This window comes from Natator depressus, chromosome 6 (genome assembly GCF_965152275.1).
Source record: "Natator depressus isolate rNatDep1 chromosome 6, rNatDep2.hap1, whole genome shotgun sequence".
In the NCBI taxonomy this organism is placed as follows: Eukaryota; Metazoa; Chordata; order Testudines; family Cheloniidae; genus Natator; species Natator depressus.
The window spans coordinates 125,551,391-125,568,196 of NC_134239.1; the positions used below are offsets into that span (position 1 = coordinate 125,551,391).

The window sequence follows — 16,806 nt, forward strand, 5'->3', positions numbered from 1 at the left end:
TTGTAGTTTTAACGTGTTCACTGCTTGAGGTAAATCACGTTCCCCACAATGGCTAATGTAATTAGTGCTGTAGCTCAGGTGATGGTGGTTTGTGTGACAAAGCGAAGACATGATGGGGAGTTGCACATGATAGAATTTGTTTTTGTCTTTAAAAAAACACCCTAAGAAATGACATGCAAAAAACTACACTGAAAGAACACTGCAAAGGTTGCAAAGTCAAGTACTCAAAAAGTTAGGAAATGCCAGCTACAGAGTAGCCTGTGCAACTGTAATTTATCCCCCTCTGTGTATACACTATGATAGTCTTTAATTACAAGACCACATGCTATTTTTGCACAGTGCCCCTGCCTCATTCCATGTGCAGGATGGCTGCACAGGGTGGCAGAGTTAGCTAGTTTGTTGGCTATAGATGCAGGGAATTGAGCTTGGATTGGGGTGATGACACTGACCCTGAGACTCAGGGATTCCTTTTATACAATGGGAATCCCCAAGGAGTCATTTATGACAGCCTTGGCTGCTTTGAACTGCATCTGGGTGGGAAATGCCAGGAAAGCACCTGGATCTGGACTTCTGTTTCTGAAATTGTATTTTTTCAATTAGTTGTCATTAAAATTAGTAATATGCAGAGATGGGCCCAAACTGAAACACCAGACCCCTGAACCCTCTGGAACTTGGAGAAAGCTTGGCTCTATATCTGAACTTTGCAGCTTGGGTCCATTTCTAATTATGAGTATAGCCAAATGCATAGGCCAGTGAATTACAATTACAATTTGTATTAGGACTGTCTGCTATAGCCAAGAGAATGGGCTCAGTTCTGACCACTTGTACAAAACAGATAACTGGGTATTCCCCCCAGTGTAAGGGAAATTGCCAGGTGGAATAAAGCCAGTCCTATACCACCCCCTTCCTGTCCCCAGCACAGGGTGCAGGTTTGTGGTGGGAGGGGCTGGCAGATGGTCCTTTGACGCTTGAGGCTGTTCTTAACTATGCTGGAGTCTGAATTGACCTACAGCAATCCCAGGAGTGGAAGCCACAACCATCTTCCTTGCACCCCACCCTCCGTCCCCCACACCTCTGCTGCATCCAGGGAAGACGTACTTCATCTGTTTACAATAACCACCAAAAATTGCTCACATATGTAGGTTTATAAAAGCTGTATGTATGAGCTTATCTCACAGAAAAGAGCTACAAAAAATGATTCAAGGGCAGGCAAAAAATGCTTTACAGTGAGACTTAAGGAGCTCAATCAGTTTATCAAAAAGATTGAGGCGTTCAGGTTACAGTGAATCAATAACTCCAGGGAAAGACAATACAAGGTACTTAAAGGGCTCTTTAATCTAGCACAAAAAGGCAAAACAAGAACTAATAGCTGGAAGTTAAACCCAGACAAATTCAGCTTAAAAAAGGCACCACTGTTTAACCAGGAGGATGATTAACCACTGTAAAGGGAAGTGATGGATTCTCCATCATATGATGTCTCAAGTCAAGGCTGGCGGCTTTTCTGGAAGATAAGAAAGACAAGGTGGGTGAAGTGATCTCTTTTATTGGACCAACTGTTATTGGTGAAAGAGACACACGTCTGGGATACACAAAGCTCTTCTTCAGGTCTGGGAAAGGTACTCAGTGTATCACAGCTAAATACAAGATGGAACAGATTGGTTAGCATAAAGGGTTAACATGTTGTAAGAGACTATTCAAGGTGAAGTGGGGAATTAAGACAAAGGTGAGTTAGTGGGTTATAGCTGTAATAAGCCATAAACCCAGAGCCTTTATTAAGGCCATGATTTTTAGCATCTAGCAATGTTGTGAATTTAAATTCCCAGGCTCGTCTTTTTAAGAAGTTGGGCAGGTTTCCTTTGAGGAACTCAGATATGGAGCGATCATTGGGTGAAAAGTGATCACCCGCAGGTGATGGAGTGTTTTGGGCTTTTATCATTTTCCTGTGTCAGTTCTTTGAGACCACAGGGGCTATCTGGTTTCACCCACACAGCTGTCACTGGAGGCCTGTGTAGGAGCCATGGGTCCCGAAGGGGTGTTGCGGGCAGAGCGATGGCTGCAGGTGCTGCATCTCTTGCTCTAACAGGGACTGGTGCTGACTGAGTTGGTGGTGGGTTTGGGTGCTACGGCTAAGTTGGGCTGATTTCCATTTCTGGCCAGCCTCTGGCCTCAGCAGGGGCAGGGCTCAGCGGGTGAAGCGACCGGGCCTGGACTTACAGGTTACCGGGTGGCCAGATGTCCCGATGTTATAGGGACAGTCCTGATATTTGGGGCTTTGTCTTATATAGGCGCCTTTTACCCCCGCCCCCATCCTGACTTTTCACACCCGCTGTCCGGTGCCCCTAGGCGAGAGGATCACAATGGCCCAGGGCTGGGGCCAGGCGGGACAATGGCTGGGGGCTCGGAGCCGGGCTCTGGCAGCGGGGCCCGGCTTGAGCCCCGGCGGCAGCGCCCCGTCTCCCCGCCGCGCGGCGCTGTGGCGCTGCCGCCCGGCCCCTCGGCGCGGCCCGGCCCTGCGCGGCGCCGCCAGCAGCGGACACGGAGCGCGGCGGCGGCGGCGGCGGGCAGCTCCGGGGCCGCGGGGGGTCGGGCGGCGCAGCGGGGTTGAGCCGGGCTCGAGAAGGCCCGGGCCAGCGGCTGGCGTGACTGGGCGGCCCGGGCTGGGCCCGCCGCTCTCCGGCTCGCACCGCGGGACAAAGGGCCGCGCCGGAGGCCGGGCAGAGGTGAGCGGCGCCCGGCGGCTGGATCCGGACTGCCCGGGGGCCGCGGGACGGCGGCCCGGGCGCTGTCAGCGACCGGCCCGGCGAGGGAGGCCCCCCGCCGCGGCGGGACTCCGGGCGGGCGGGCGGGCGCCGCGCTCCCTCCCCCGGCTGCGGGGCCTGCGCGCCGGAGCGGCCCCGCGCTGCGTCTGTGCGGGGAGCGGCCCGGAGGCCCGGGCCGGGGGGCAGCGACCGGCCCCGTGCGGGGAGCAGCGGCGGGTCCCGGGGGGGAGGCAGCGAGCAGCGCTGTGAGGTGGGGAGGGGGCTCTTTGGGTGAAAGTGGGGGGCAGAACCCACCTCCATGTGAGGGAGGGGGCTCTGGGACAACGATGGGGGGCATTGCCTAGCCCCATGTAGTGGGACGGGCCTCTGAAGGCTAATGAGGGGGGATAGGGACCGCTCCTGTGTGGGGTGGGGAGGGGGATGCTGGCATCAGCGATGTCCCTCGGGGTGGGAGTGGTCCCTCTGGGCTGAAGAATTGGGGGGCGGAGAGGGGGAGGCTGTCACTGGCTCTCAGGACCAGCCCCTTGTTAAATCCAGCCCCCCAATCACCGGTGAGTGGCAAGGGCAGACTCCCCTCCCACCCTTCTCCAGCTACCTGTACAGCATCCCTGCCACAGGTGACTGACCCTGGGGCCCACACTAATTCCCCTGAAGAACAAAGATCCTGCCTTTGGAATAGCTCCAACTCTCCCCACCCTGCAGATGACACACTGAGCTCTGTGTTGTTCCGTCAATACTCTGTTTGTCCAGGATCAAAGTATAAATGCTTGCAGCAAGGGCACCTACAGTAAGTGTGCCTCCAGGTGCTGTTGCCTGTCTCCTTGGGTATGTTTATGAGAGAGCGTCTTTCGGTTAAATGGAAGCACCGAATAGATGCTCTATCACCTCACCTCCCTCTCCGCTAGAACATCTACCTCTGGGCCTACGGCAGGCAAGTTGGCATTATTTTTGAGGGGGTATTTAAAATATCAACAGCACATAGGTGCCCTGGGTCTTGTGCTGTGGAGAGCATCCAGGCAGGGAACTGACCCTGCCTCTCCTTTCCCTCTGCCTTTGGACCAGAGGTGGGAAGACTTTGGGAACGGAGCTGCTGTTTCTCAGCCCCAGCACTGTGTGAGGGGGACACCCAGCTGCCCCGCTCAGCTGCTATCATAGCAGTCCCGCCTCCACCACTTTTGTCTTTGTTGTCAACCAAGCTGTAACAGAAGCTGAGACCCTTCCCTTGAATGCAGCATAGAAGCACTTGTGGGTGGAGGCTTCTCTTTTTTGAGATCTGAGTCCCCTCCCCCAATCTCTTGGGAGCCAGCAACACAAAGCCTAACTGAAACCAAAGCCTAATAAGTCGTTTTGTTTTGTGTCAGGCAAAAAAGTGGGAGCAGAAGCCATGTGTGCAAAGAACAGATCCTCTGATTAGACATCTAGAGCATCTGTCCTCCTGGGAGTGGACTCCCAAGGGTGGTGAAGGGAGAAGCAACTGCAAAGAGTTCCTGTTTGCACCCCCTCTGGGGCTGTATTGACTGAGGATGGACCCTGTGGCTCGGCCGAGTGGGGATATCCTGAGGCGGAATCCACAGCAAGACTATGAGCTCATCCAGAGGGTGGGGAGTGGCACATATGGAGATGTCTATAAGGTGAGAGTGATATATGTACACCCAGGACTCTTTGTCTACACCCCCACTCCCTGTAAATATTAATGGTAATCAGCTTTCATTTTTAGAAATCACTTATTAGCCCTTTTTATTTTGTGACCGAACTTCAGAGCACAAAGGGACCACTAGTGCTGGAAGTGGGAGATGGTGACTTTCTAAAAATCATGGCCCATTCAGATCCCTGGCACAGTGTTGGCAGGCTGAGATTCCTCTGCCACCCTCGCACATCTGCCTGCACATTCTTTCTTTTTAAATAAAAAGGCTCCTTGACACTTGGGGTGGATGGGACAAAATATCATCTCACTGATCCTGCAAAGGGTCTGAATCGATGGATACATCACCTGCTACCTTCAGTGTTTGTTGATCCTTTTAACGGATAGGGAGGGTAGGGTTATTTGTTCACTGAATTACTTTTGAGAACATGTCATTTATAGTACATGATTAAAAGGTTATAAGTTTATCCCTGAGTTAATAATAGCTTTCAGAAGCAGATTATGCCAGCTCTTCAGAAACTTATATGGAGTTTTGGGTCACTATAGAGTTAGTTAGCATTGTGTATTCTGCAGATACTTTTGGAGGCCCTGACCACACTGACCTGGGAAATACTGTAAACACAACCATGTCAAATAAAAGCTATTCATATTACACTTCCATTCCTAGACCCTTACCTGGTGAGGTACTGACCACCTTCTGCGAAGCCAGTGAGAGTTGAGGATGCTCAACAATTTGCAGGACGTCTTGCAAATAGTGCATAAGATTTTTAGCTTTGTTGGCAAACTGGGGCTCTTAACTCCTGGGAAAGGAGGCTGAAGTGTTTTACTTTGGAATCCTGTAGAATACATTTAACTCAAAAGTGGAACTGGCACAATACAACATACAGTGAAACCTATCTTAAGCCACCATATGAGGGGCCAACAAAAATTGACCCGCTACTTGAGATGGGTCTTTAACTCAGATCAAATAAAACTGTACAGGTTAATTTTGTGGCACTTCTGAAGTGATTGCTGAAAGTAGGAGGTTGGCTATGGGAAGGTGTTTTTAGTGTATTCTTCACTGTACCACACAGTCACTACCTCAAGAATATTTAACAATCATAAATACTAAAAACAGGTATTTTCCAGAGGACTTTACAAGAGACCACTAAGTACCTTTGCTAGTGAATTTTGCTCTGAGCATCTGAAAAGGCCAGTTCAGCTTAACAGATCTAAAATGAAACCCACCTTAAACAAGTGTTGGTCTTTTAAATTTTTCAGGAACTTGAAGAAAGTTTATCAGCTTCCCATGCAGAGATCCCAAAACAGGGATAAAATCAAAACCTCTCTGTAATGTCACCTGACAAAATTAAACCCCCAATTTGTGAAAGGGACACCAACTTAATGCATAGTTTAAAATCCATGAGTTACAAATAGCTTCAGATACTACATTTATTCCTGGGCCATTGGTTTTTGCTCTGTTCCTTTATGAAAGACCCCCTATAAACAGGGAGAAATTAATTGTAGGGAGATCTGCATTATGAACCTACAAAATAAAATGATTTGTGGTTGGGCACAAATCTGGGCACTCAGCAGCTTCTAGCACAATTAGTTTTTTTTGGGGGGGGGCAGGTGATGGAGGGTTTAAGCAAATATTTTTGTTCACCATTAAATTGTAGCAGTACATTTAAGGTATTATTTTACATCCTCCACCCTACCCACATTGCTGTTCAGAACTGTTACTTGGAAGCTTAAAACTGAAATCTGTTTTGTTAGTGATTTTTTTTTTTCTCTCACTCTTCACCACATGGTGCACAATGGTTTATTGTAGGGTTGCTCATGAGTGCTGAGTTGTTGGCACTGATTTGATTTTTTTCAATTCCAGAATGCATTTTAGGGTGGAGGAGAAATGCCTATAAATAAGTTATTTTCATATCTATTTACAGTGTGTGTACACAGATCCAAATTTGGGCCTGCCAACATTGAAAGTGCCCTTTTCAGTAAAATATCAATGCATCAATTGCCTAATTTATATTAGGAATGTATCTGCTTGTTCATTAATGCTTGCATAAAACATAGCACTGTTTATTGAATGTTAATGACATTATAAACTTCCCTTATTACAGTTCTTTATAAAGGATATCCTACATGCTAACTTAGAAAAGAGGTTGTAATAATGAGGCTGGGATATTCAATGGCATTGAACAGTATGATAGTGTCTTATCCTTGGTGCCCCCTCACCCCTTGTTGTTGTCAAATCATTTGCGTGATGCGATCCTGTTAAAGATCCCATAATGCTGTTCAAAAAAGTAGGGGTGGATGTTAGTTCTGTCTTCCTGGAAAAATTCCAATTTACCCACCTTGCAGTACTTCCATAGTATCTTCCATATGAGGATCTCAAAGCATTATATAAACATGAATCAAGCCTCTCAGTACCCTGTGGAGTAGATTGGGAATACAAAGGCTGTGTTTCATCTCTGGTGAACACAGAAGCTCTTGGCTATCACACAGCACTGCTGCCCAACATTTTAGGATAAGAGACGGGGAAAAAAAAATCCAGTGGAAACTGTAGATAGAATTTAGGTACAGACAGTAATAACCCCAGTATTCTGACCAAATTCCAGCACAGGTAAACACCTATATCACTACAGTGCTTTGGAAATCTCTACTAATTAATACAGAATCAAAATGATAGTAAAGAAGGCACAAAGGAGGTTATACACTTTATTCTTTAATTGAAATTGGATAAAACATTAAGATGGATTTTAATGGTGGCCATGGGAATGGGAAGTGATGTCTTGGCAATGTGCATATAGGTATGACATTTTGACATGGAGATGTTCTGCTGGTGTTTGAGGTGCATAGCGGAAATAACGGCGTGTCTGCATGTCACTTGTGTTGAATGCAGTGTTTTAGGGAGTGGAGTAATTCCACGTTTAAACATATTCTGTTACAAATTTGAGATCTTTAACTTTTTCAAATTTTTTTTTAAACTGAAAGCTTTGCAAGGAGTCTGTCCCAGTAACATAGCAATAACATGGCATGATGCTGTATATAGGATCTGAATTCAAATTACTGCCCATGCTGGCATGAATTCTGTGACTCTTGTAACTCTTGAGGGGAGAGGGTTTCTTATGCTGCACTGATTGCACTTACTAATTGTATTGACATAGGCAAAATACCTGTCTCTGCATGCAGATTAGGAGAAACCTGAGTTTGTACCTGGGTGGGATCTGATTGTTCTGCTGGAGGGTGAATGAGCGCTCTTATCAGACAGATCTGCTTTAAACCTTAAAAGCCCCTCCTTTAAGTTCTGCTTCTCATCTTGATGTTTGTGAAGGGACACTGATAATTACTAAAAAAAAAAAAAATTACACTGGGTTGTCAATTAACATCGTGCTTTAAAAACCTCACCAAGGCAGGGCTCCTGGCCCACAGAACTTGCAACTTAAATGAGACCAAGAACAACAGATCAGGAGAGTGAGGATGTGTGGGAATTATTGAGAATGGGGAGGGATTGCTTGAAGAGGAGTATTTAAGGTGCCACTGCTTGGCATTGGTTTAACTTGCAGTCACTTGTGACTATTGAGGCCACTCTTAGGATTAACTTATACATATGCACCTTTTTCTAGTAGCTTGTTGGGTTTTATCTGAATCCCAGCTTGTGAGCTCTCTGGGACGGGGACCATCTTTGTTGTTTGCATACCATGTAGTACAATGGGGTTGTGATTTCTGATTGGGGTGGGATTTGAAAGAGGAAAGGGGATATTTGGAGTAGGGGATATGGAGCTTGATAGAAGGCACAGAGTCCTGAGTGAAGAAAGGAGACAAAGGGAGCAGTCTCAGTAAGCAATCATGATGCATCCTTACATCTGTGAGCTGGGGTACTTCAATCATAAAGCCTGCAGCAAGTTTGTATTTGTACATTCTAACAACTCAAATATGCAGCTGTTAGAGTCCCAGCAGTTGGAGATTCCTGCCTGAACTGTGTTTTCCAAAAACTCAAAGTACAGAATAAACTGCATTGGAGGTATGGGGCACTCCTTTTCCTCTCCTGCCTTGTCTTTTCCTGTGACTCTTGAACTTATTGGCTACTTGGGGTACATCTTGCCTTTAAAAACACCTTCCTGTATTCCCGTTAGTCTCTCTTGTGTACTGCATTTGTTAAATCTCATATGTTTATATTTTTCTTTTTTTAAAGGTTAAATGGAGTTTTTTACGAATACCCCATACAATTGTCATTTAATGACATACTACAGTGCTTAAGCATCTTTGTGCAGAGACGGGTAATATTGATTTCTAAAGCATCCTTCCACATACAGAACAGGTTTGCAAAATGTGTAGTGTCTTCAGGATATTTTGCAACAAATGATAATGTTGAATGCTTTACCTTGGTCACATAAATCACAATAATTTCATTTTTTTTAAAGGCTGTGGCTCTAATCTCTTGGTTTATGGAGCTTTTTTTCCTTCATTCTTTGCTTTTTGGCTACTGTTGCAGATAAAACACAGGGCTCCAATATTTTACTTTGTGTGAAATGATTTTGTGGTCTCAGTTACTTTCCCACTAGGCAGGCTTTCAAATCACATCCTCTCCATTGCAGTGGTGCCCTTCACAGGAAAAAGGCTAAGGACTTAATAGGCATGGAAACTGCATCAGTTCTTGGATATGGTAGCTGCAAGTCAGGGATGAGGTATGCAGCAGTGGTGGAGAAACATTGTTCTTTGGACCTAGAGGACTTCAGCACATGGCCATCTCTCTGGGGTCTTCCACAGTAGAAGGAACTTCCGAACAATGGTGGGTGGTCTTAAGCATGTCAGCCCTGATCAATCGTTCAGAGCAGAGGAGGATAGAGGGGAAAAAAACAACAACCAAATCTGGGATGCAGACAGGCTTAACCAAGTCCCTCAGACTAGTTTTCATTATTTTTTCCAACATTCCCAACCACATTCCTTAATGGAATCTGGCTCAAGGCTTGCCTATGGAAAACCTACACATCTGCTTGAGAAAATGCAGAAGATCACAGAATCATAGATTAGGGTTGGAAGAGACCTCAGACAGCCATCTAGTCCAACCCCCTGCTCAAAGCAGGACCACCCCCAACTAAATCATCCCAGCCAGGGCTTTGTCAAGCCGGGCCTTAAAAACCTCTAAGGATGGAGATTCCACCACCTCCCTAGGTAACCCATTCCAGTGCTTCACCACCCTCCTAGTGAAAAAGTTTTTCCTAATATCCAACTTAAACCTCCCCCACTGCAACTTGAGACCATTGCTCCTTGTTCTGTCATCTGCCACCACTGAGAACAGCCTAGATCCATCCTCTTTGGAACCCCCCCTTCAGGTAGTTGAAGGCTGCTATCAAATCCCCCCTCACTTTTCTCTTCTGCAGACTAAACAATCCCGGTTCCCTCAGCCTCTCCTCATAAATCATGTGCTCCATCCCCCTAATCATTTTCGTTGCCCTCCACTGGACTCTCTCCAATTTGTCCACATCCTTTCTGTCGTGGGGGGACCAAAACTGGACGCAATACTCCACATGCAGCCTCACCAGTGTCGAAGAGAGGGGAATAATCACTTCCCTCGTCTGCTGGCGTTGCTCCTACTAATGGAGCCCGATATGTCATTAGCCTTCTTGGCAACAAGGGCACACTGTTGACTCATATCCAGCTTCTCATCCACTGTAATCCCCAGGTCCTTTTCTGCAGAACTGCTGCTTAGCCAGTCAGTCCCCAGCCTGTTGCGCTGCGTGGCATTCTTCCGTCCTAAGTGCAGGACTCTGCACTTGTCCATGTTGAACCTCATCAGATTTCTTTTAGCCAAATCCTCCAATTTATCCAGGTCACTCTGGACCTTATCCGTACCCTCCAGCATATCTACCTCTCCCCCCAGCTTAATGTCATCCACAGACTTGCTGAGGGTGCGGTCCATCTCATCATCCAGATCATTAATGAAGATGTTGAACAAAACTGACCCCTGGGGCACTCTGCTTGATACTGGCTGTCAACTAGACATCGAGCCATTGATCACTACCTGTTGAGCCCAATGATCTAGCCAGCTTTCTATCCGCCTTATAGTCCATTGATCCAATCCATACTTTTTTAACTTGCTAGCAAGAATACTGTGGGAGACCATATCAAAAGCTTTGCTAAAGTCAAGATATATCACATCCACCACTTTCCCCTTATCCACAGAGCCAGTTATCTCATCATAGAAGGCAATCAGATTGGTCGGGCATGATTTGCCCTTGGTGAATTCCTGATCACCTTCCTCTCCCCCAAGTGCTTCAAAATGGTTTCCTTGAGGACCTGCTCCATGATTTTTCCAGGGACTGAGGGGAGGCTGACCGGTCTGTAGTTCCCTGGATTCACCACCTTCCCTTTTTTAAAGATGGGCACTATATTTAACTTTTTCCAGTTGTCCAGGATCTCCCCCAGTCTCCATGAGTTTTCAAAGATAATGGCCAATGGCTCTGCAATCACATTAGCCAACTCCCTGAGCACCCTCGGCTGCATTAGATCTGGTCCTAGCCGACCTCCTCCCCATATTGTGCTGCCCAGTGCAGCAGTCTGGGAGCTGACCTTGTCTGTGAAGACCGAGGCAAAAAAAGCATTGAGTACTTCAGCTTTTTCCACATAATCTGTCATTGGGTTGCTTCCCCCATTCAGGAAGGGTCCCCACACTTTCCCTGACCACCTTCTTGTTGCTAACATACCTGTAGAAACCCTTCTCGTTACCCTTCACATACCTTGTTAGCTGCGACTCCAGTTGTGCTTTGGCCTTCCTGATGACACCCCTGCATGCTCGAGCAATATTTTTATACTCCTGCATAGTCATCTGTCCAAGTTTCCATGTCTTGTAAGCTTTCTTTTTGTGTTTAAGCTCCCCGAAGATTTCTCTGTTAAGCCAAGCAGGTCACCTGCCATATTTGCTATTCTTTCTGCACATTGTTCCTGCGCCCTCAATAAGGTTTCTTTAAAATACAGACAGCTCTCTTGGACTCTTTTCCCCCTCATATTAGCCTCCCAGGGATCCTGCTAATCAGCTCTCTGAGGGAGTCAAAGTCTGCTTTTCTGAAGTCCAGGGTCCGTATTCTGCTGCTCACCATTCTTCCTTGTGTCAGGATCATGATCTCGACCATCTCACCTTCGGCCCCCAACTAAAACCTCTCCAGCGCATCATCAAAGATTTACAACCTATCCTGAAAAATGATCCCTCAATCTCACAGATCTTGGGAGACACACCAGTCTTCGCTTACAGACCGCCCCCCAACCTGAAGCAAATACTCACCAGCAACCGCACGTCATACAACAAAAACACTAACCCAGGAACCTATCCTTGCAACAAAGCCCGATGCCAACTCTGTCCACATATTTATTCAAGTGACACCATCTTAGGACCTAATCACATTAGCCACGCCATCAGGGGCTCGTTCACCTGCACATCTACCAATGTGATATATGCCATCATGTGCCAGCAATGCCCCTCTGCCATGTACATTGGCCAAACTGGACAGTCTCTACGCAAAAGAATAAATGGACACAAATCTGACATCAGGAATCATAACATTCAAAAACTGGTAGGAGAACACTTCAACCTCTCTGGCCACTCAGTAAAAGATTTAAGGGTGGCAATTTTGCAACAGAAAAGCTTCAAAAACAGACTCCAACGAGAAACTGCTGAGCTTGAATTAATATGCAAACTAGATACCATTAACTTGGGTTTGAATAGAGACTGGGAGTGGCTGGGTCATTACACCTATTGAATCTATTTCCCTATGTTAAGAATCCTCACACCTTCTTGTCAACTGTCTAAATGGGCCATCTTGATTATCACTACAAAAGTTTTTTTCTCATGCTGATAATAGCTCACCTTAATTAATTAGCCTCTTACAGTTTGTATGGCAACTTCCACCTTCTCTGTATGTGTGTATATATATATCTTCTTACTATATGTTGCATTCTATGCATCCGATGAAGTGGGCTGTGGCCCACAAAAGCTTATGCTCTAATAAATTTGTTAGCCTCTAAGGTGCAGCAAGTACTCCTGTTCTTTTTGCGGATACGGACTAACACGGCTGCTCCTCTAAATCGATCATCTCATGGTCACTGCTCCCCAGTTTGCTACCCAATTCTACTTCACCTACCAATTCTTCCCTGTTTGTGAGCAGCAGGTCAAGAGGAGCATGGCCCCTAGTTGGTTCCTCCAGCACTTGCACCAGGAAGTTGTCCCCAGTATCCTCCAAAAACTTCCTGGATTGTCTGTGCACTGATGTATTGCTCTCCCAGCAGATGTTGGTGATTGAAGTCCCCCACGAGAACCAGGGCCAGATGAGAACCAGATGAAATTTATTGGGACAGAATTTGTAGTCGTCTGCAAATAGCAAATCATCAAGCTCTGATAGCCTGACACCACTTCTTGTGGGGCAAAATCCTCCACTTTCTGGATCAGCTTCCAGAGCCTGTCAAGCGGGAAGCAAAGGGAATTATCAAAGTATAGAAACAAAGCTTGGTTTTAGAGTGGTTATGACCTTGCAAGAATATCTCTACTTGAAGATATTGAAACACACGGGTTCCAAGTAGCTCAGAATGACTCAAACGTTGCTGTTGCTGAGCTGTAAAGCTACCACTTGGAGCACAGTTGATCTGTTTATGCAACATTACTCTTTTATCTTGGCTTCCAGAGCTGATCCCAATTCACAAGCGTAGACCTGCCTTCTTCATTTTAATATTGGAACTCTCCTTCTTAGAGTTTGTTACTGTTTGGGGATGTATGCTGACGATTCTTGAAGAAAAAGGTGTTACTTAGAGGTAACAGCTGTTCTTGGAGTACGTCGTCCGCGTAGATCTATATTTGATTAAAGCACTAGAACAATATAGAATGGATTAAAAACTGGCTGATAGGTCACAATGTAATTGTAAATGGGGCGTTGTCATCCAACAGGTGTGTTGCCAGTGTGGTCCTGCAGGGATTATTCTTGCCCTATTCTATTTAACATTTTTATCAGTGACCTGGAAGAAAACCTAAAATCATCACTGATCAATTTTACGCCTGACAGAAAAATTGGGAAAGTGGTAAGTAATGAAGAGGACAGGTCACTGATTCGGAGTGATCTGGTAAACTTAGCAAACTGGTGCAAGCAAACAATATTGGTCTTAATACAGCTAAATGTAAATGTACACATCTAGAAACAAAGACTGTAGGCCATACTTACAGGCTGGGTTCCTCTATTCTGGGAAACGACGACTGAAAAAGATTTAGGGATCAGGGTGGATAGGCAACTGACCATGAGCTCCCAGTGTGATGCTGTGGCAAAATGAGCTAAAGAGCTAATGTGATCGTGGGACGCATAAACGGGAGTCTTTAGTAGAAGCAGAGAGGTTATGTTACTTCTGTATTTGGCACTGGTGCGACCGCTGCTAGAATACTGTGTCCAGTTCAGGTGCCCACAATTCAAGAAGGATGTTGATAAACTGGACAGGGGTCAGAGAAGAGCCGCGCAAATGATTAAAGGATTAGAAAACATGCCCTTATAGTGATAGACTGAAGGAGCTCGATCTATTTAGCTTAACAAAGAGAAGATTAAGGCTGATTTGATAACAGTCTAAGAGTATCTACATGAGGAACGAATGTTTAATAATGGGCTCTTCAGTCTAGCAGAGAAAGGTATATAACATGATCCAATGGCTGTTGAAGTTGAAGCTAGACAAATTTAGACTGGAAATAAGGCATACATTTTTGCCAGTGAGGGTAATTAGCCATTAGAACAATTTATCAAGGTGTGTGGTGGATTCTCTATCACTTACAAATTTGAAAGTCAAAATTGGCTGTTTTTCTAAAAGATCAGCTCTAGGAATTATTTTGGGAAGTTCTCTGACCTGTGTTATCCAGGAGGGCAGGCTAGACGATCGTAATGGTCCCTTCTGGCCTTGGAATCTATGAACCGTCAGCCCTGCTTCTTCTGTCTCTCTCTCACAGATTGTAATAAGGAAACTGAGCTGGTGGAGGCTTGGGGTCATAGGTCCTTATTGTTGGGCCTGGGAATCTGGTACCTCAAGGGAGCACGTGTGTAGCCTCAAGGGTCAAGAGTTTTCTCAAAGGTTCCATCTTTGGAGCCTAGTGTGCATGCATACTAAGCGTGGATCTGTACAGACAGCACAAAGAACTGCAGTTATAGGTTAGATAACCTTTATTTAAAAAATAAGTTGTAAGTATGTGTTTGGTTTAGGAAGGGCACACAGTACCTGTAAGAGAATTTAAATGAGTGGAATCCATGTGCCTTGTGCAAAACACACACAACCAGTTCTTTGGTTTTAAGTGGTAAAGGGGCATTCAGATCAAAGTTTAATTCAACTTTTTTAGATTGTGAATAAACGAACTTTCACAAAACAGAAGATGAATAGAAACTTTTCCCTGATGTATTTATTGTGGGGGTGGGTAGTTTTGGGGAGGGGAGGGCATGGGAAGAAGTTCTGTGTTTGCAATGAAAGCCTTGCAAGGGAACCAGAAAGCAAAACTGACTCGGCTATTTTCATTGTCCCAAACTCTGATAAATTCAAAAAAGTAAACCAACAGCATCAATAGTGAAAAGTAAATGGATTCGTAAATTTCTTTAACAGAATCTAAGGAGGCTTAATACAAGTGGGAAATTTTTGGGTTTGTTTTTCTATTTGTTTAAAACATGATATTTAAATGGCAGCATTTTGTCTTGTGGGTGAAAAGGGTACTTTTTCTCCCTCCCTTCGCCCCCAGATTTTCACACTAGCAAATGTACTTTTGCACTTTAACTGGCTGCTGATACATTTAAGTATTATATATTTTTACTATAGTAGTGACTGGAGGCCCCGTTGTGTTACCCGGGGTTCTTTCAAGCCAAAGCTCTTGGTAACTTTTACTCTGTGCGAGGTGGTGTCAGGAAATAAATCAGGGGAGAGGCCCCGTTGTGTTACCCGGGGTTCTTTCAACCCAAAGCTCTTGGTAACTTTTACTCTGTGCGAGGTGGTGTCAGGAAATAAATCAGGGGAGACACGGCCATCCGATTGATAAATGGCTGGCACAAACAGGACAACACAAGAGTGCTTTCACTTAAAGCTAAACTTTACTTAGTCTCAAGCACTTACACACGTCTGCAACAGGTTAGTAAAACACCCCCAACCCTTGATAATTACCAAAGCTGAGTGTGGCTCTCAAGTGACACGGTGGCAGGCTTCCGGTGGTCAAATCTTCCGTCTGCTGGTGGGGACTGACAGATGTATCCAGAGGGAGAGTCCAAAAAGAGTCCCACTACCTCAGACTTTCTCCCCTTATTTATACATGTCCCTTAAAGAAAACTTGTTAAGTAAGCAGTTTAATGGTCAAGCAAGAGGTTCCTTTTGATTATTGATTAAGTAGGTGTGGGTTTTTCCAGAGTTTGCAGCTTTGAGGCCCCAATAGACATTCCTGGGGCACATTCTGCTCTTCTAAAATGCATGTATCAGCCACTTCAACACAGTCCTTATCAGGAAGGACATGGGGTCAAGCTGCCCTTTCTGTGGCACCCAAAGGCCCCCTCCCCTCCTGCCTTGGTTAAGCTAAGCCTGCTGACTTGACCAATCTATAGCCTGCTGACTTGGCTGCTTTTAGCAATAAGCCATAGTGGTTTCAGGCACTTTACTGGTTTGCTGACCTCTCCCCGGACAGTTGGGGGATTGGACCTCCTTGGGTATGTCTACGTAGCTCACAGCAGTGAGCCTCGCAGCCTAGCTCGACAGAGGTGGGCCTCTGAGGCTCCTGCTAGCCCTCTACAAAGAGTTTCATAGACAGCGCTTTGAAGTTGCAGCACAGGCTGGAGCTCGGGCTCTGAAACCCACCCCCTCTCCTTTGGCTTCAGAGCCCAAGCCAAAATGTCTCTGCTGCTGCTTCTAGTGTGGTAGCGTGAACCCCAGTCTGTCGACCTGGGCTGGCAGGCTTCCTGCTACGAGCTGTGTAGATACAGCCGTTGCGTTAAGTGCTGTACAGACGGGCACGAAGATGACAGACCCTGCCCCACAGAGTTTACAGTTTAGATTCAAGTTCTTGTATTTGGTGCTTATAGCCTTTTACACTGAATATGGATCTCTTTTAAGTGATAGAAGTTTAGAGCCTCACTACCTGTAAGTATTTTGGGCCTTATCTCCCCCCCCCCCCCCCCCCAGCAGACAAAAAGCAGGTGGAGTGAGCATGTCAGTTGTTCAACATAACTTCTGTTTTGTATTTGCGGATCTTAATGTTTAGAGCAGAGGTGTGTGAGGAGAGGACATGCAGGGTCACGTGCAGCTGCAGATTTCTGCCAGGGTTTATATGTCCTGCCCTGAGCCCTGCTGCATACCACCAGAACCTTTAAAATGTGCACTGCCGCCCCCGCCACCCCAGTTACGCATCGTCTCTGGTTTAGAGGAAAGAGTATTTCA

The 16,806-nt window shown here is 45.9% G+C and overlaps 1 protein-coding gene and 1 long non-coding RNA gene across 4 annotated transcripts in view; one reads left to right on the plus strand and one right to left on the minus strand.

Moving 5' to 3' along the window:
* Positions 1-1,351: 1,351 nt before the first annotated feature.
* Positions 1,352-15,660, minus strand: LOC141989635 (uncharacterized). Its single transcript, XR_012640018.1, has 3 exons — positions 15,547-15,660; positions 5,077-5,237; positions 1,352-1,501 (listed from the first exon to the last, which is right to left on the minus strand). It is a non-coding gene; the product is annotated as an uncharacterized LOC141989635 (long non-coding RNA).
* MAP4K5 (mitogen-activated protein kinase kinase kinase kinase 5) overlaps positions 2,599-16,806 on the plus strand; it is an 89,238-nt gene continuing 75,030 nt past the window's right edge. For 2 of the 3 annotated variants that reach the window (XM_074956550.1, XM_074956551.1), the window contains exons 1-2: positions 2,599-2,720; positions 4,121-4,390. In XM_074956550.1, the coding sequence (XP_074812651.1) occupies positions 4,283-4,390 (108 nt within the window). In that variant the 5' untranslated portion in view covers positions 2,599-2,720; positions 4,121-4,282. Of the gene's footprint in view, positions 2,721-4,120; positions 4,391-16,806 lie in introns of those variants that run through there. The other variant, XM_074956552.1, reaches the window with a different exon arrangement.